Source organism: Adiantum capillus-veneris, chromosome 14, assembly GCF_014529385.1.
Source record: "Adiantum capillus-veneris isolate H3 chromosome 14, ASM1452938v2, whole genome shotgun sequence".
Lineage (NCBI taxonomy): Eukaryota > Viridiplantae > Streptophyta > Polypodiopsida > Polypodiales > Pteridaceae > Adiantum > Adiantum capillus-veneris.
In genome coordinates, this window is record NC_140944.1 from 98,172,533 (window position 1) to 98,193,351 (window position 20,819).

The window sequence follows — 20,819 nt, forward strand, 5'->3', positions numbered from 1 at the left end:
TATCTGACGAGTCTGGAGAGCCTACCAACATTCATGAGCTTAAGATGGTTGCACAACCGATTGAAAAGCGCACGACAGTGCAGTGAAGAAGTGACTAAGGAGGAGTGGGAGTACTCTCGGGGTTGCGCGACCAAGGTAAGTTTGCAATGTACGACTAGCTAGTGACTTTATTTCTAAACGTTTGAACAGCCACTCATAATCTTTGTTCGTTGTAGTATAAGTCATACACAGCAGCATGGTGTAAAGGTCGACATTTTAGGGTGGAACGGATCGACAAAAAGCGTTTTACTCAAGATTGTGGAATCATGGCAAAATTTGAACAGTCTAGTCGACGACGTTCCTCTGATGCAGATCCTGTGGTGGCAGAACTCACTTACTTCGGCACGCTACAAGAGATTTTGAGGATCGATTACAGAGGATTTTTTGTCGACTTGTTCGACGTGCAATGGTTCAAGATAATCATGGAGGGTCGCAACGCTACTGTGCGTAGAGGAGAGTTTGGTTTTCTTGAGGTGGATTCTACTAAGAAATGGACTGACCTAAGAGACACTTTCGTACTACCCGAGCATTGTGAACAAGTAAGTATGTAAATAGTTAACATCCCCCTTTTACAAGTTATGTGCTTGAAAGCTCTCATGTAAGTTATGTGGCTCTGGCAGGTAATATTTCATCCTACAAAGTCTACATCAAACTGGTGGTACGTCATAGAGGTAGCCCCTCGTAGTGCAAGGACGTATGAAGGCTACCATGTGCCAATCACAACGGCATCAATGGAGGAGATCAGAGAAGATGCTCAATCAGAAGCCGCTGCGGTGGTGCCAGACGAGCATCAAGATGCTACTACTCTATATGGGGTGCATGCAGAGGAGCTACAAAATGAAACAAAGGATATGTGTTTAAACGGAGAGCTCTATATAGATATAGGAAGTTATGCTGAGTTATGCGAGGATGAGAGAGAGATCTCTTAAATCCACAAATATTGTATTTGAACAATTTTGCTCCGTGTTGTAAAAGCTCTGGCTCTCTAAGTACTTTCCATGGTGTATAATGCTCTTTTCTACTCGCGCTCACATCTTTTGATTGAAAATTCTGAGTTTTCGACTTGCCTCTTCTATCACTCAATTCATTGCGTCATTGTATTTATATGCGTCATTACGTCATTGTATTTAATGGTCTTTGCGTCATTGTCTACTCTATTCATTCAATATTAAGTTTAAATATTCGTGTGTTTAATGCAGGTATGGATGATGAGAAGTTTCTTTCTTCTTTGTCACCGCAGCAGAGACAGTGGTACGTGGAGCATCATCGCTCTGGCGCATCATCGCGCGTTCCTACTCCATCCGCATCTCCTTCTCTTTCGGAGCATTCGGCGCGCTCCGAAGCTTCGGCGTCGACGAGACGATCTTCACACTCGGCTAGACACCAGCGCTCTAGTGGTGGCGGTGGCGGTTGTTGTGGGGATTCCGCCGCCGATGCCTCCACACCGCCTCGTGTTCGACGAGGCTCTTTACCCTCCCCTTCTTTGCCCGCCCCCACACCAGCCACAGCATCGCCATCTACGCCAGGTTTTGCGCGGCTGACTGTTCCTAGCAGCTACACACCTCTACCTACTCCGCCAGGAGCCACCCCACTCGACACTCCTTGCTTTGGGGCCCAGACGCCGGTGGAGACACCTAACGTCCGTACCCCGATCGACACGCCGCTAGAGACCCCTGCCGGGACACCCAGGTTCACGCGTCACCGACCAGAGGGCTTGCCTTACTCCGTCGACTTCAGCGGCGGCATCATCATGGATGATGACGGCAAGAAGGTGATCTCATGCATGCGTGGTCTTTGCTCTCAGCTGTTTAGACACTACATACTAAACAAATGGAGTGAAGTACCAAGTGATTTAAAAAATAGAGTCATCAGCATACTTCATGATGAGTTTCCGGTTCCAACACGGGATCAGCGCTTCAATGAAGACCTGATGAAGATTCGAATGCGCGAATACTGCAAACACAAGCGTTCCGAAGTGCAAAAAGCAATCAAGCATGGGTGGAACAGGCCAGATTGGCTGGCCAAAGAAGATTGAAAGAATGCGAAGAAAGCAGCGCGCGAGAATCCCGACAAGTGGAAGCAACAAAAGGATGCAGCCAGAGTGCGAGTAGAGGCAGGGAGCTCGCACCACTTGGGGAGCGGTGGATGGGCATCATTTGAGGCCGATTTTGTAAGTGTTTTCGCATTGCTCTTTATGTTCGATAGTTTAGGGTTTATGAGTTTTTTAATTCTAACATAATGAAATCTTTGTATGTTTTGACAGTGGTCGATGACAGGACGTGATCCCACACCGTACGAGCGCGAGTACGCAGGCAGGAAGGGCTTAAACGCCCTGATGGACATTCTCAATTCTCGCGGCGGCATGGTTAGTATTAGGGTTTACTCTTTTCTATTTTTTGTATTGTTTTATAAATGTCGTTATATGTTTATACTTACTGAAAGCTGTCTTATTGTCTTTTTTTGCAGAATCCGACAGATACGCCGCTTGGACGCGATGAGACGTCTGACTAGACGACGTCAGTTTAGCCGTAGCTAGATAGCATTAGTTTAGGGTTTCTCATAGCTTATGTATCATGAGACGGATTTTATACGTCTTTTTGAACCATGTATATTATTATTACATTTGTCACCGCAGTTCATTTTGCCAATCAATTCTTTATGCCTATGATGTTGTACAATTGTCATTATTACATTTGCCAATCAATTCCTTTTGCCTATGATGTGTACAATTGTCAATTTTACGCTTGTCAATTTTGCAAACAATGCGTCTTGTGGGTGACTATTTTGGGTCTATTATCTACCCTTGCACTTTTTTTTAAAAGTGAATCAAGTACAATATGGTTGATGGGTGGCAGGGCATTCAATGCCCTGTCACCAATAAAAAATTCTCTCGGGCGTCGCTATTACCGTCGCTATTTATGGCTCTGTAGCGTCGCTATGAGCATCGCTATAGACTTCTGTGTAAACGTCACTATGACCGTCGCTATGAGCGTCTCTATATAGCGACACTTATAGCAACGCCTATAGCGACACATATAGCGACGCTCTCGTAGCGACGCTATTAGCGACGGTTTTAGCGACGCCGGGGGTTATAAAAATCCAGTGTATTTCCGTCGCTAACAGCGTCACAAGAGCACACAACCTCTTGTAGTGTAGTGGACTGGATAAGTCTAAGTTTGAAAAGTACCCTATTAATTTGAGTTATTATAAACATTGATGTACACTCGGGAAAATCCTCAAATCACTTCTCCATTGGAAAACCCTCAGAACGATGCTATCTATATGGAGATTCAAGAGAAGAAGTTGTTGCTCAAACAAATGCAACCACCTTCTTTTAAAGGAGAGGGTGATGATATTGAGAAAGATGTAGAAGTATGGATCGAAGCTATGGATGATTACTTCTCTACTGCAAGGACCACACCTGTAAATCAAACTATACTTCGGATGTTTCGCCTCTAAGGGGAAGTAAAATTATGATGGAAACAACATTGTCATGACATGGGAGTGTTGGAGAACTCTCAGAGTTAATGGGAAATCAAACAAGCAGTAAAGGAAAGATACTTACCCCCTGCCCATGAAGCGATAAAGATGAATGAGTTCTTTAGCTTGAAACAATACAGTAATACGTGTAGAAGAGTACTACTCAAAGTTTGTAAGGCTTAGATGTTACGCACCATCAATGACCATAGAGAAGCAGGTAGCTCGCTTTTGTCAAGGTTTAAGAGAACCAATTAGCTCGCGATTGGAAGCCCTAAAGCCCACCACTGTAGAAGATGATCTACTACAAGCTAAACCTTTGATGAAGGAACAAGGGATTACAAGAAGAATTAAACGGGATCAGACCTTCAACGAAAGACAACCACAAAGGGTTTATACCGCTAATGCGCAAGATTCTTGATGCTTCAATGTTCGATGCTTTGAATGTGGAGAGTTGGGACATTATCGAAACTCTTGTCTACGACTGACTAATGGATCACTAGTAGCAAGCAAAGCAGACTAAGGACATCACCCTTTTAGACATAATGATGGTTGCTAGTTATTAGAGTAGGAGTATCCTCACTCTTTCTCGAGATGAGGACATCTCGAATCCCTAAGTTGGGGAGATTGTAATTTATCCAATATTTTTCAATAAAAGTATTTCATTTACTTTGCAAATATTTAAGGTTTGTATTTTATTAAGTCAAAGAGCATTCTAATGGAACGATCGGATTGGAAATCAGAGTCTAAAACTATTAATTATGACCCTTATTCACTTGAAACAATAAGTTGATGGGAAACTTAAGCTTCAAGACTGTAACTAAAGACAAGAGTTGACCTTTTAGGAAAGGGAGACCAAATTAAGGAAAGGAGAAGTAGTTTTAATTAGAAGAGAAGGAGTAGGAGGAGTACTTTTAGGAAAGAAAGAGAGGAGGAGTTTAGTTTAGAGCTCTTTTCTTGGAAGCCAAGCTTCTCTAAGAGTTTCAAAAAAAAAAAAAATAGAGAGCCGCGAATGTACGCGAACTTAGCTCTCTTTGCTTTCCTCTATTCTTAACTGACCTTGAGAGCCTAATAAATACCCCTCACTTTCAGGAGACTCAGACACACACTCTCAAAAGCGGAAGCTCTATTGCCTTGACGTCGAAGTTACCTTCTCTCCCTCAAGATCTTACCTTCAAGCCATCTCCAACTCCAAGTCTTTCTCTACCCTCGTTGTGTTGCCCTTGGAATTCTTGAGTTCTCTTTCCCTCTTCTTTACATCGATACGATGGCCTCGAAGCGAGTAACTTGAAGCTCGAAGGATACTCATGTCGTTCCACCTCCAAGGAAGTTGCAAAAGAAGGTATCATCTACTCCAAATGTTGCTCAAGCGAAGGTATTGGTTGTCGAAGAAGTCAAAGCCATCCAACCTCAAACTCGGGAGATAATCGAACATGTCACTAATCCGATAAGACAAATTTATAATTCTACATTACTATTCATGATGACTTGGGAAGCTAAGCATAGGGAACCCCTTAAACTATCCAAGAAACATGATTATATCACAAGAAACAAGCATATGTTTTCATAGATTAGTGAAAGAACAGTTTGATAAATTTTCACTGTTTGTTGAATTGTTTTTGCTTAATAAATTGTTATTGTTTGATAAGTGGTTACTGATTGATACGAAGGATTGGTTGATCATGTTTGAAGAATCATTTAAAAAGAAGGATTGGTAAAAGAATATCTTTTGTTCCTCGTGGGTAGCGACATGATTCCGCGGTTAGCGGAGATTAAGCTGAGGCTATCGGCTCTCTTTTATTCCTCGCGGTTAGTGGGATGCCACGTGGGTAGCGGGATGCCTGTCGGTTAGCAAGATACCTCACGGTTAGCGGGATGCCTCGTGGGTAGCGAGATGTCTGGCTGTTAGCAAGATGCCTCATGGGTAGAGGGATGCTTCGCAGTTAGCGAGATGGGAAGGTTGCGCAATTTGCGGTTAGCGAATAAATGCTTTGCAAGTACTATGTTGGTTACATAGAGGAAGTCCGCGGTTAGCGGTAAACTCATAAGAAATTGGAAAAGTTGTTTTGTTGAGATATAGGACTGTCTTCATTAGGCCTTGTTTGAATTGTTTTGGTATTGTTTGAAGGGCTGTATAAAAGGACCTGTGTGTGAAATTAATTAAGGAACGTTGTTTGTATATGTAAAACAGTGTGGTAGTAATTAGAAAACAAGTTAAAAAGTGTGAGTGTGGGGTGGAAAGTGGGGGCTGGCTTCTCAGGTTGCTAGTCAAGGATGGGTGGTCTCGATTAGTTGAGAAACTCTCCACTCCCTCTTATTAAGAGAAGTGAAATTAGAGACTCATTTTGCCAAGAGTCGAGAAGTCCTAAATATACGTGCCCTTGAAAGCTGTGGACCTGATTAGCCAGGTACTTTTCATAAGATTACTAGGTAGTTTAGACTAAGTCTCATATCATATTTATGGTTTATGGATGGCGGCCATGCCTTTTAAACATGGAGAAAAAGGCGTTGTTTATAGATTCTAAATATGTCAATGGGATTTCATCTTTATGTTAGGAAACGACTTTCATCAGAATCCTAGATTTATCGACATGGCTTGTGGCGTATGACCCTTATAACCATATAAACGATGAATAGAGGACTTCCTTCTTCTGTTGCTCGTATCTCTACTTTGTGAAAATGGAGTAGGGTGTCGTCAACAGAAAAGGAGAATAAAGGAAGGCCATCTATCAAGTCGCCCCAATCTTCTCGGATTTGGGAACCTCACAGCATGGGCGGAACAGACCAGATTGACTCGCCAAAGAAGATAGGAAGAATGCGAAGCGAGCAGCGTGCGAGAATCCTGACAAGTGGAAGCAACAAAAGGAGGCAGTCGAAGCGCGAGTAGAGGCAGGGAGCTCGCACCACTTGGGGAGCGGTGGGTGGGCATCATTTGAGACAGATTTTTTAAGTGTTTTTGCATTGCTCATTAGGTTTGGTAGTTACGTCTATTTGTACTTTTAAATTGTAACATAATGGATTCTTTGTATGTTTTGAATAGTGGTCGATGACAAGACATGACCCAACATTGTACGAGCATGAGTACGCCGGTGGAAAGGGTTTAAACTCCCTGATGGACATTTTGAGTTCTCGCGGCGGCATGGTTAGTATTTCTCTTTACTCTTTTACATTTGTTGTATTTTAATGATAAGCTAAGAAAATAGATTGTTTTGTAATAGTATGTTTATACTTACAGAAAGTCTTATTGTTTTTTTCTACAGAATCCGAGAGATACGCCCCTTGGACGTGATGAGACATCTGTTAAGATGACGTCCGTCTAGCCGTAGCCAAATAGCATTAGTTTCCTTTTGTCAGAGCATGTATAATGAGATCACATGTATACGTCTTTTTGTAACTATTGAAAAACCATGTATTTTCTCAATAATGACAATTGTGTTGTAACTATTACATTTACAAAGCTTAACAATCAAGTGATTTTGCCTATGATGTGTATAATTGTCATTGATTTACTTTCGTGCAATTACTTTTGTCAGTTTTGTATCTTTATTCTGCAAACAATACTATGTATGATGGAGTTAATGGTTATATTGTCTTGTGGGTGACTACTTTGGGTCCATACCTTGCATGATCTTTCAAAAGTGAATATGGGCTTATCTTGGATTCATTTTAGTTTACTCTATTCTGGAAACATTCAATATGGTTGATGGGGGGGCAGGGCATTCAATGCCCTACCACCCAAAAAAATTTTACTCTAGGGCGTCGCTATAAGCGTCTCTATATAAGGTTCTGCTACATCGCTATAAGTGTCGCTACATAAGGACTATAATGGTCGCTATAAGCGTCACTATATACATCGCTATATAGCGACGTGTATAGCAACGGTTATAGCAACGATTATAGCGACGCTATTAGCAACGGTCTTAGCGATGCCGGGGAGTATAAAACCCAATGTATTTCCGTTGCTAAAAGCGTCACAAGTGACATAATCTCTTTTAGTGGTGTTGATTGCAGATTTTCTATGGTCAGAGTGGTCATGGTGACATGGATGTGTGTAGTGGTCTGCTCTTGTGTATGATTCATGTGGTGCAAGGTATGTGTGCATGCTCGTTTGGGCTCGAGAGGATCTTCTAGAATATGCAAATGAGAATTGAACTTCAAGTTGTGAGTTTTGACTTACATAGTACTTAAAGTTTCAAAAAAAATTAAAACTTAATAAAACTAATAAGAATTAAAAAATTTCAAAAATAGACGAAACTTTACGCACGGAACCACTAATTGGGGCATGAAGAAATCACTTCACATTACAATGCATGTTTACAATAGAAATGTTAGTATTATAATTTAATTAGTTTTCTAGTCAACACCTTCCATTTCGTCGCATTGTCTCCAACCATCGCCGAGATCGATCTTTTGCACTCAAAACATGATATGATTGTGATCACCTCACGCTAACCACTTTCACTATTCTGCATTTTAAACTTCTTTGCACTCTAGGCTTCTTCCTATCTCTCCCCGCTAAAACTCTGCAGAACCAATTAAACATCTCATGTAGGGCATTGCTCCTTTTCCTTCCACCTCCATGACATGTATTTTTGAAAGTACATTGCTTTTGCGAGATAGTGTGAGTACTCCATTCCTTGGCTACTCCAGATGCCCAATGAACCACAGGTGTCAAGAAAAAATGCACCATGTGCAAAAAGAATGTGCTGAAAAAAAAACAAAGTTTAGTTTTAACATAAAACGCATTTTGACTATAGAGACGAAGTGTTCAACCCACCATATAATGTGTTATGTGTGTTTCCCCCGAGGCATCAAGCGTTTGCACTATGAAACTATTGATTACAAACTTCAAGGTGGATATCTCATCAAAAGCTAGCTTTTCCTTTTCAATATCATCAATAGACTACCACACACAAGCACGCTTAATTCCAAGGGTTTCTTTGTTACCTCTATAGGTGGTAATGTCACACTTTTTTCCACAACTAAAACTCAGTAGGACTTTGGGAGTAAGAATAGTCTAAAAGAAAATTCCTTGCTTTACTACCACCCATACATATTTTATAAGGGAAATCTTGTGTACTTCCAATTACCTTCTTGTCATGTGATAGCTCAACTACACCACCATGTAGACCAACACTCAATGCAATAGCCTCGATTTCTCTAATACACTCTTCCCTTATTTTTGTAGGCTCCATATTCCAAGCATAATTAATATGGACCATTAGCAACTTGTCAAGAATTTGTAGACATGCATGAAGGGTGCACACATGCACATTAATCAGTGCAGCCAATAGAATAGGATCCCAATTTGGATCTTCCATGTCTCGATTAGGGGGTAAACTTTGGTCACAACTAAGGATACCTTGAAACAATTGTTGTAGTGCTTTACTCAATGTTTGTGTAGTGGACACGCCTTTCACAGTGTTGACTATAACTTTGCCACCCTTTCCCTTACCATCCTTTGACTTGTTGGCCATTGCACCCTTACCCTCGGTTCCCATAAAGACTTTATTGTGGTAGTAGTAAATGAATGGAAAGAGGGTCATTGCACCTTTCTTGCATCCTAATATACACTTGGGAGTTTTTAAGTCTCTGCCAAATGCCACTCAACTTGGAACAAACCCAAACCTAAAATGTGAAACCATTTTAGGGACTCATGTGGAAGGTGAAAAGCTACCAATCATCAGATATTCTTCTCTGATTAAACACCTAAACACGTTTTCCCCTTCTTGTTAGTATCTATCTCAACATTGATGCCCATCAAGGCCATGTTCGTCAGTATAACACTTGCCCTTTCGAGCCGTTGACCTTTGAAAATCTGGCACTCATCAAGCTTGACAACAAATATGACTTTGCCACCACATTCTTCCTATGTCAACCCATAAAATCTAATCATTGACTCGTGGAGCTTCAACAAGTCAACATACACATTGTTGAACTCGTTGTAGCGGAAGGATTTGATGTCTTCTAATGGCATGAAATCCTCCACATATTGAAATCTACCTAATAAGCTTGCAACATGGTTATTGGTGCATTTTTTTGCAATGCTAACATTGTAAGGTGTTGGCAGCAACCTGAATAGTCCTTTTGCCTTGTGTCCTACTGTGACAATTCTATACAAAGCTTGTAGGCCTTCACACTTACTCCTACACTGTCACACACCTCCATCACCTCCTGAGACGAGACAATGCTCTTTAGTTCATTGAAATACTTTTGGCACAAAACTTTGGCAATGCCAGCATTGGATGGATCATCCAATAGCTCCACCAACTCCTTTGGCTTGATTATATGCTATAGTAGAGTACGTCCTATCATTTGAGCATTGAAATTGACTCCCATCATTATTTGAGCAAAATTATTGCATATTTAAATAAAGTTAGAGCAACCTATAGAAAATGTAGAAAATCAAAATATTGCATTCTTACCCTTACCTTACAAATGTGACAGCCCAGAGGAATGAGTATGAGATGATCAATTTGATGGAGCATATTACATGCAGTGTGCTATATGTGAACATAATTGTCCAGCCTGCGCTCTTGCTCATTTTTTTGTTGCTCTACATTTTTATTAAGCTTTGCCATATCATCGTTCAACTGCTTTGTCTTCTCATTGGGTTCCTCTCTCACTTGCTAAATTTCTCTCATGCAGTACTTATCTTGCAATGCAGAATATGCAACAAAGAGCTATTTTCTTGCTTCCCTTTCATTGGCAAAAGTGAACACAATCTCCACCAATAATAGCCAAACATGCAGTCTCTTCTATCTCCTACAAAACGCAATAGCTCAGTGAAAATTTGAAAGGTGATGCTTTGGTCATTGGATTGATAGGGTAAATATGGCCATCAACCCATAAGTTGATTTCCTTGCATCTAATGTTTTGTGGCTGATCTGCAATATTGGGATTAGATGTGCCAAGTCGCATAATAGTCGACTTTGTTTTGTCTTATTAGTAATGTCTTACAGTGGAAGGGGATTGAATGTTAGCTAATCAAGAAAATTAGAGAGAGAAGGTGTAATGGTGATTGCTACAAGGGGAGGAAGCTGGAGGGAGGAAATGGAGAGTGCTCAGAGATATGAAAAAACATCTCATGTTGTTATGGACAAAAGTAATAAACTTCATATAGAGCTAGCACGCATTAGGAAGAGGATGGGGTCTAGGAGGGCCTCTTTATTTTCCATGAGCTTATAGAAGTAGTTAAAATTTTGACAAATACGTGTATGCCATGTGTGCAAGAATGGTGGGTGTGTAAGAGATGTGTAAGAGTGATCAAAGCATGCACTTTTCTTTCCTAAAAGGAGCTGGTTAATTTTATGATTCTTGGCCTTCCATAACTTCCACATATGGTCTCCAATTTGAGCAGAGATTATAGATATGCAATCTATGAGTCAAGCTCTTTCCATAGATATGCTACATGATATGGTCTTACCCGCTAGATTTTAAATTCCATTTTGGGGGGGAAAACTTGAATTCAAATAAACTAGCCATTTGGCCTATTTGAATTCAAAAGTTGTCCTTTGATTTTTTTCTCAATACTAAAGGTTTGACTTCCTTAAACTGCCAAATAAAGAGGCCCTCCTAGACCCCATTCTCTTCCTAATATCTAGAGGGATGTGAACCTTGTGTTGAAGAAGGAAGTGTGGTTGATTGGAGTGCACCTTATCAAATAGGACATCTTAATATGTAACTCTACTCAGAAGAGAAATGGATTTCAATGCCAATTACAAAAAGATAGACTCTTGTTCTCTTGCTTCTATGTCATGCCATCTCATTTTCTTGCTTCTATGTCTTGTTGTTTCTTGGAAACAACAACAAAAATCATGTACTACTCTAAGTGTCGTGATTCTAGAGTTCCTATCACAAAAGGATCATCTACCATTTAATTCAACCCTAATTTAAAGCGACCATTTGAAATTTGGATTAGTTCAAAGAAGGAATGGTGAAGGGAAAAAAGAATGGTTGTGCTATTATTTTCAGGTGGATCATTTTCCTATCTTGAGCAACTTTGTGTTTGTCTAGATAATGCTCCAAAAATCATGTTGTTGCATGTGATTTCAATGTCTTCATTCCTATACAAGTTTATGTTGTGAGCTATCATTGCAATTATAAAGAAATTGGTAGCTTAACATATTTGATTTGGTTTCATATATATGAGATAAAGGATGTAGCCTTGAGCAAGCCTTAGAGTCAGAAATCGGCTACAAATGACTATATCTATGCATATATCACCAAGGTGGATGCTAAATGATACACTAACTCCTCAAACAAAAAATAGTCAAGTTGTACATGTCTAGCCAATGCTCAAGTCATCTCATGTTGGCATGGACAAAAGCAATAAACCGTCATATAGAGCTAGTATGTTTAGAGGGATGTGAAGCTTGTGTTGAAGAAGGAAGTGTGGTTAATTGAGGAATCAATGAGTGCACCTAATCAAATAGGACAACTTAATCTATAACTCTACTCAGAAGAGAAATGGATTTTAACGCCAATTACAAAAAGATAGACTCTTCTTCTTTTGCTTCTATGTCTTGCCATCTCATTTTCTTGCTTCTATGTCTTGTTGTTTCTTGGAAACAACAACAATAATGTATACTACTCTAAGTGTCATGATCCTAGAGTTCCTATCACAAAAAGATCATCTACCATTTAATTCAACCCTAATTTGAAGCGACCTTTTGAAATTTGGATTAGCTCAAAGACGAAATGATAAAGGAAAGATTGAATGATTGTGTTGTTGTTTTTGGGTGGATCATTTCCGTATCTTGAGAAACTATGTGTTTGTCTCGATAATGCTCCAAAAGTCATGTTGTTGCATGTGCTTTCAATGTGTTCATTCCTATATAAGTTTATGTTAGGAGCTATCAGTACAATCATGAAGAAATTGGTGACTTAAGATATTAGTGCATGAGGAAAACACATGTGGCATCTTTTCAAATTAGAACTAGATTGAGTGCATCTCCTTTGATGCAAGTCATAGAGTGAGAGCATGAAGTGTTTGCAAAGAAAAAACTTTTAGAAGTATACAAAGGCTTGTGTAAAAGTGATAACTCTAGGGATAATAGAAGAGTATTCCATCCAAGAGAAAAAGGAATTACAATGCACCACAATGAGTAGGAGAAAAACAATAAGCTTAGGCAAAAGGATGTGTGAGTATACTGCAGTGGCTTACAAATGGGCTGCTTGAAATTTTGCTAATGACAGGGCTAGGAGAAAGAGGAAAAGGAAATATTTCATCATCAATTTGAGCAAAAATAGTGTAAAAATTTGATAAGATAGCTCAAATTTATGACGATCTTTCCTAGAAAAATAGTGGCTTATTGTGAGGTTTCACAAGAAGTCTTTTTTTAACAAAAAATTTACAAAAGCGAGTGATGTTATATTAAACATATCAAGAAATTACAATACCATCCATGCTCACAATCCAAGTCAGAGCATCTAGGGGACCATAAAGATACATGAGACATCACTGGGTTCAAAGTACAACCAAAAATGAAGGCCAGAGGTGCCACAAACTCATGCTAGCTCTAACCTATCAGAAGAGTGTTGATGGCCCAATACCATTTGTCTATGTTTCAAAAGAAGTCTTCTTATCTACAAGGTCTAAAAGACACCACATATGTTCAAAAGTCCCAAATGTGGAGAGGCATTTGGTCATCAAGGGCTTCGACATCACCACGCAAGATTAGTACCTCTAAATCTGGATTATAGGTGAGATTAGCAGAGTTGGTAATCTTGGAAGCCTCCATTAATCCTTCATCGCCACCTACAGTTTGCATGCACAACTGCAGATGGCTTGAGCTTGCGAAACACTCTTCTGGTAGTTGATGCTCGCATAGAAAGCAGTGCCTCGTGTCCTTGGCATCTCGACCACCATGCATATTCATGTCGCAGCTCATGCAGGAAGATCCCACATGCAATGCAAAAGCATCACTTATATGCAAAGGTGAATTTCTCAAAATTTCTGCAAAGGTAGCTTGCTCTGATCCATTCTCGTTTTGTGAATGTCTACTAGCATCCACAATGCAGTTTGTATCATCACTATTTGTCTGTGTTGATCTGCAAATGGAAAGGCTTGTAGCGGATGTGCCTTCTTGAAACTTTGCGAGGCGATCTTCATTGAGTATGTTTGGGTCATGCGATGGCAGTAGCTGTTTTGATGTTGCATCAGTTTCTTTGTCATTACCAGTAGGTCTTATGCTTGCCTGCAAAAGATGACATATTATTTATGTTTCTATTTAAAAAGACACAACCTGAGTATAGGCTACTACGCATTGACTAAATTTCTCTTTGAAGCCAAAATAATAGATCACCACAGGAGGTGTTGTGCACTTATGGGAGCTCTCTCATGCATGAATACCTTTTGACAACTACATTCTAGTTCCATACCAAATGGGGTATGAATGACACTAGTGCGGTGATGGTAGGTAGTCGATCCTGTGTGTTGATCATGACCAAATTTGGGTCTTTTTAGTTTTTTTTCTTTTTTTTAAAATTTATGCAAAAAGTGACATCTTGCATAATGATTGACATTACACTACTCATTTCAAGAGAGGATGATGTATCGAGTGCTTATACCTGTTGCAAATCATGCTCCCATGTAGCTTTATGTTGGTCATGTCCAAGCAGAGTGTGATCATTATCGCCCATAGGGCCTTTTGCTGGAGCTTTCATGTCGTGATTAACTTGAAGACTGTCCAACATAAATTGGTGAATTTGTTGAAGCTTCTGATTCATGTGGTAAGCTTGGATAACGCTATTGTCGGCCGAAGATACAATTGATGGACTTGTGATGTCAGTTGTAGCCGCAAGAAGGCTCTCTTTGATTTGCATCTTCTCTGTATTTATTCCCTTGTATATCACATGAGGCAAGGTCCTATGTATTTTTGCGGTGGGATCCTTGGTGGGATGTAAAGAAGAATAAGTGTGTGGGTGGTGAACAAAGCTACTTGAGGCATTGATGCCAAAGGGAGTGATAGCCCAGTAGTTGTAGTAATGAATCTGTCCATCCTTCTTGTTTGTACTTGACCAAGCGGAGTGGCTTGATGTTGCTACATTGTAATCTTTAGAGAGATGGCGCTGCTGGCAATGTACAAATGAAGGTGATGAATTGAGGTACTGCTGGATTCCTTTTATAGAAGAGCAGGATCGTATACTGCTTCCTTCACTTTGTGTAGTGTGTACCTTCTCACTTGTGATTATGGAGGAGCTATGGTACCTATGCTTCAGATTACCTGGGAAATCCAATGCAATCATTCCAAAGTGTCGTTAGTTTTTAAATGAGAAATTGCTTTCCAATTTTTTGTTGTGTTTACCATACTTTCAGCACCGCCTCAGCCACTTAGAAGTTAAAACCAGTGTCTTAGAAAAGTATTGTCTCAGCTTTCAATCATGTGCTGTAAGATTGAAGAGTGTCTAATGAGAGGAAGAGAAAAGAAAACATTTCGCCTAGATTTTGGGAAGAATAGAGTAACGCGAGTGAAAATTAGCTCAACTCTCCAAAGTTTCCTAGAGGAAAGATCATAAAAACAAATTGTACTTGCTTTTGAAAATAATTTGCAAGGGGTTTTCAAGCTCTCTGAAAATTTAGTCACAACTTACCCAATCTCATCAATCAAAGAGCTTGTTTGTTACTTCAACAAAATGGTCATGAAAATCAAAAGAATCAAGTACTAAAAGAGCATGAACTTGAACAGTTTTAGCCTGCTCATTTTTCTTTTTCGGGGATAGTGATGCCAAAGAATATGTTTTTAATGCCTGTGGCCAACTAAGTGTTACATCCAGATTGGTGTACTTCTTGCGCGAGGGGGTCACTCCTCACCTAACATGTAAACAATGAATGTGAGTCCAATACATGGGGTTTTTTTGCCCTATTCTTACAACATTTTCACCATACATAAGGGTACGAAGAAAATTAGGGGACATACACAAATTGAACTAAAAACGAGTGTTCTATTCATGCAAAATCTACAAATATGGAGTTTTAAAATTATTCCTTGTCACTTAAGCACATCAAATGTAGAGGATCTACATATACTGGGAACCTCCTTCATACATCTCTGCTGTCCAAATTGATGTCCAAATTGAAATTAGGTTAGCTTTGTTTGGACTGCTAAGTGTGTAGGACTTTAATAGTACAATCTACTCTCTTCCCATTGCCCAACTTTGTAGAAACCTCTTTGCCTCTCAGAAGCCATCTCTAATCTCCTTGTTGGGTAGAATGAGAGATCTCTCTTTGCTTTGTATATATGTGTTCTTGATGAAGCATGATCAATAGATTCTTTGTATTTTTTCTCTTTGTAAGCCTAGGTGATCACTAGATTTGGTATTGGTGTTGTTTTTTTTTGTGCGTTTGTGAAGAATGTCGGGCGCATTTTTTGTCTACACAAAGGCCTTTTTCTTCGATCGAAAGGTTGAAATGTATCATTGGCGCAAAGACGTCGTAGGACCAAACCTATCAACTCTCAGAGTCCCTTCCCTTGGTAGTTTTCACAAAAGCATCTTGCTTTTATGGTAACCAGGACTAGTGATTTACAAAAAGAAGTAGGAGGCTCGTTGGAGAACGAAAACCTTTTGAAATTTCAAAGAAAATAAACAATAATTTTGAAGACAAAAACTTAACACTTGCGTGCTTAATGGATGATCAAAATGGTATGGCTATCATTAACATATAGCTCAGCTCGCAAGGTGCTTGAATAGTTTCCTATCGATTGAGGGTTCCTCAAGGGGGGGTCGAGTGTATAATCTATACTATCTATAGTGGGAGGAGGGATTCCGACTCCCTCCCCCTGACACGTGGCGTATTCTACTTGCTCCGGCCAGCTCCGATGGTGTGCTCTGCAGCCCAGCACTCGGTACATTGAGAGAGAGAAAAAGAGAGAGAAGAGGCGAAGCCGTCGGCCATACTAGTCATGTTAATATACCACATGAGTTCAGCAGGAAAGGTTCTAAAATTTGGAAACTTTAACTGAGATACATTAAGAAGATGAGTTTGTGAAATCCATTGTGGGAAAAACCTATCAATTCATTCAAAAAGAGGCCCGATTTATTCATTTTAAATTAGGTTTTTTGAGCATTGTAAGGGGGTTTCTTTAAGAGTTCCTTTAAATTTTCAGAAAATGTGAAAAAAAATGGAGAGTAGAGATACCTTGGAGTCGTGATGTGGATGAGGTTCCTAGGAACGGAGGAAGAAGTGAGGGTGAGGCAGAGGAAGAGGCGGAAGCAGGTAGGTTGAGGTGGGCATCAGGGCCATAGAGGTGGAGGGCGGCGCGATCGTAAGCGAGGGCGGCCTCGTGCGCTGTGGCAAAGGAACCGAGCCATAGCCGGGTGCGCTTGCGAGGTTCGCGAATCTCTGCCACCCACTTCCCCCAAGTGCGTTGCCTCACACCTCTATACTCACATCTGGCATTGTCTGGGCCTCCCTTTCCCCTTCCGCCGCCGCCCGCGCCACCTGAGCCCTTCTTCCAAGTCCATCCCTTGCCGCCGCCGCGGCCGCTTCCTACCTGCATATTCCTGCTTGGACTGTCGTCTTGTTCATCTTTGCTTGCTGCTTCTCCTCCAAGATGAGATTGCCCATGTAGCGAGCTGGAGCTCACTGTGGTTATGCGCTTCTGGTAAGCCATAGAGAGAGAGAGAGAGAGAGAGAGAGAGAGAGAGAGAGAGAGAGAGCTTGATTGTGTGTGTGTGTGTGTGTGCGCGCGCGCGCGCGTGTGTGTGTTTGTGTGTAACAAGCTGAGGATGATCGAAGGTGGCAGCTGCGCTCTCGTCTTGTTTGGCCAATCTTATAACGGGCGGCTTCCGAGTGCGCAAATATTCCCTGCAGCACGTGAGTATTTCTTTGAATGAAGCAGCAAGAATCCCACAGGCAGATCAACGTCTCTCTCTCTCTCTCTCTCTCTCTCTCTCTCTCTCTCTCTCTGTCTGTCTGTCTCTGTGTGTGTGTGTGTGTGTGTGCCCACCGCCCGGCAAGCAGCCATTAGCAGTGTCACGAGCTTCACTCCAAGGGAATGACATGTAATGCACAAGAGCGCATCTGGGATTCGAACATGCGTCTATACATACAAACCCACATATACATGCCAATATTCACTCGGTTAACCCAGCAACATATATATTTTCTAACACAGTAAATGGAGAAAATTCCAACTTCTCACTACTTGGAAAATTGGAAAAACAAATGAAGTGCGTGGAAAGAGAATTTCTTTCAACCCCCTCCCCCCCACCACGCCCCCCCCCCCCCCCCCCCCCGGCTCCACACTATTTCCAAAAAACCACCACACACACAGTACACACAAAAACACGTCGACATGAAGCTCGCCATACACGTGTCTCCAAGCTCACACTCACATACCTGCAAACAGGGAAAAGAGCTTCCCTTCACCCGTCATTGTCCTCAAACACAAAAGATTCAGAAATTTTCTCATGTAGGAAAACAGAGTCTTTTCCAGTGTTTTCCTTACAATGCATAACATCATGAGCTTCTGCTCGAGAGGCACCGCATACCTAACTAGGTACAATTGGGGGCAGGGGACCACTGGCCCCCCCACCGGGCCGGCGGTCCCTTGCCCCCCAATCGTACCTAGCTATGTATGCGGTGCCTCCCTCACGAAGCGCATGATGTTGAGGTAAGTCATAATTTGGGAATTATTGTGAGAATTTGTCCAAAACTTATTGTGAAAACCTCTATGGGTGTCCCTCCCCTTGATCTAGTTGTGAGAAACCCTCAATCAAAAACAATTTTCTACAAATGTTTATTCCTTTCTCGGCTTGAAGAAGGAGTTGATTCCTTTGCAATCAAAAATGGGTTGGCGATATGGAGCCTACTATGATCATATTTAATAAGAGAGGAGACCATCTTGTTCAATATCGCCCAAAGCCTGGTGCCCTTATCAAATAGTAGATTGTGTATAGGAGGGACTAGAAGCATACACAATGAGCTTTGGATGACTTGCCATATAGCAAGTTCCATCACGTTTAATAAAATCTATCTCTAGATGAAACTAGCAACCAAGAGCTTAATTGCCTATTAGAACTAGAAAAGGCATACAATAGGAGAAACTGGCATATAGTAGTTTAGAAATCACAAAATTCATTTTGCCTACATAGTTACCATATGGTAGCTAAGCATAGTTGGTAGGTGATAGCAGTAATAACATGGTTTCCACTTGCTTTCCGTATGGTTATTGAAAGAGGTTGCTATATAGAACTAGTAGAATAATAAATGTCATGCACTTACCATACAACAATTTAATGTGGTTGCTAGTTCAACCATCTATACACTAAACTAAATCCGGCTAAACAAATTGTGGCCTCGTTAGTGCAATTAGTCCATGAACAATATATATACAAAAAGGGGAGAATTTGAACGATATAAGTAGAAAAAGATAAAATTGCTATTAAAATGGCTTGATTCTACCTAAGTTCATCCAATTGAGTGAATTCAATCTAATTATAGGTTTTTGCTCCAGCTGCACTTTTGTTGAGGTCACCCCAATTTGCATGTGATAGAAACGACAAGATATGCTCCCAATGCTTTTTCCCTAGATTTTCCATATACCTGTTGACCACTCCCATTACAAATACATGAGACTGCCATCGTGAACATGAGATTGCCAATTGACGAAGAATATGCCACCTTTTCCATCTCTGCCTTTTCAGCATGCGATTTGGGGCAATCATTCTTGCTATGTTTTACATATGCATCCATTAGGGTACTCAATGCTTTCTCCCTTGCATATTAAAACGTTGCAAGACCTTGTGAATATACTCTTCCTATGATAGTTCAAGTATTCCATGCTTACGATCTCTCTTGATATGCATACCAAGAAAATGATGTGCATCGCCCAAATCTTTCATGGAAAGCTGCTTGCTTAAGACATCCTTGAGAAGTGCAATCTCATATTTGGACTTTCTGGCTATAAGCATATCATGCATGTACAAGATCAGAATAAGGAGGGAACCTTCATTCAACCTCCTTATGTATAAGCAATGATCCTCTTGGATCCGTACATAACCTTGGGATTAAATGTATTTATCAAACTTGATATACCATTGCCTTGAACCTTGCTTGAGTCCATACAAAGCTTTCTTGATTCTACACACTAGTTCTACCATGGTTGGCTTCTCAGGCTTGATCTTAAAACCTTCTGGCTGCTTCATATAGACATCTTTTTCAAGATCCCCATGAAGAAATACCATCTTCACAGCCATTTCGACCAATTTCATGTCCTCAATGGCTACTAAAACAAGCACAATACATAGTATAGTCATCTTGACTACTAGAGAAAAAATCTTATCAAAATCTATGCCTTTCTTCTACTTGAAGCCTTTAGCAGCCAATCTAGCCTTATACTTAGGCTCATGATCTTATGTCGTGTACTTCTTCTTGTACACCCATTTGCAAGGCAGTTCTTATTTACCCTCTGGTAACTCTATCAATTCCCAAGTCTCATTGGCTAAAATTAAGTTATACTTAGATTGCATAGCTTTCTCCTACTTCACACTATCTTCCATTTGAATAGCTTTTTTGTAACAAGTGGGCTCATCGTAGTATCGTAGTCAGTGTAACTGGCACATAGTCCAATCCTGGCTCGAAACACTCATGTGCACGAGATACATGCATAAATTTCCCATTGTCTGACTACTGGATTCTGCTCTCTCTGGAGCCCTACTAGTGATAGGAACATTACCAGTAGACTGAGTTTTCTTTCCAAATTTGTGGAGGCTAATCTTCAAATCTAACTTTTTCATATTTGACCTCTCTAACACGCTGTGTATGTATTTTGGACTCATTGAATAGCACTTGTGAGTTGCCAATAACCTTTCTAGATTCTGGGTTCCATAGACAATATCCCATCTCTCCATCAGCACCATACCCAATAAGGATGCATGTGTGACTTGGGATCCAGCTTTTTCCTAAGCTCTTTTGGCACATGTGAGAATTCCTTACACCCAAATACACATAGTTTATCATAAGTGGGTTGTTTTCCCATCCACATCTCTTCCAAAATCTTAAAATTCAATGGAGTACTAGGTGATCCATTGATGATATGTACATCTGTCATAACACCCTATCCCCAAAACTCAGGAGGTAAATTTTCCATAGATAACATGGTTGTGACTCTTTCTTGAGTCGTGTGATTCATACGCTCAGCAATTCCATTCTGAGCAGGTGTGTAGGGCGTAGTAAACTCTCATTGAATCCCTTGTTTTCTACAAAAAGTCTTGAACTTTGTGGAGACATACACTCCACCATTGTCATTTTGAAAGGTTTTTATCTTTCTACCAGATTGGTTATCAACCATGGCTAA

The 20,819-nt window shown here is 40.5% G+C and overlaps 1 protein-coding gene across 1 annotated transcript; it reads right to left on the reverse strand.

Moving 5' to 3' along the window:
* Window positions 1-12,910: 12,910 nt before the first annotated feature.
* Window positions 12,911-17,258, reverse strand: LOC147442815 (uncharacterized). Its single transcript, XM_086529711.1, has 3 exons — window positions 16,658-17,258; window positions 14,089-14,744; window positions 12,911-13,715 (listed from the first exon to the last, which is right to left on the reverse strand). Exons 1-3 carry the CDS (start codon window positions 17,130-17,132, stop codon window positions 13,134-13,136), a joined length of 1,713 nt encoding a protein of 570 aa, XP_086385837.1. The 5' UTR covers window positions 17,133-17,258; the 3' UTR covers window positions 12,911-13,133.
* Window positions 17,259-20,819: the final 3,561 nt, after the last annotated feature.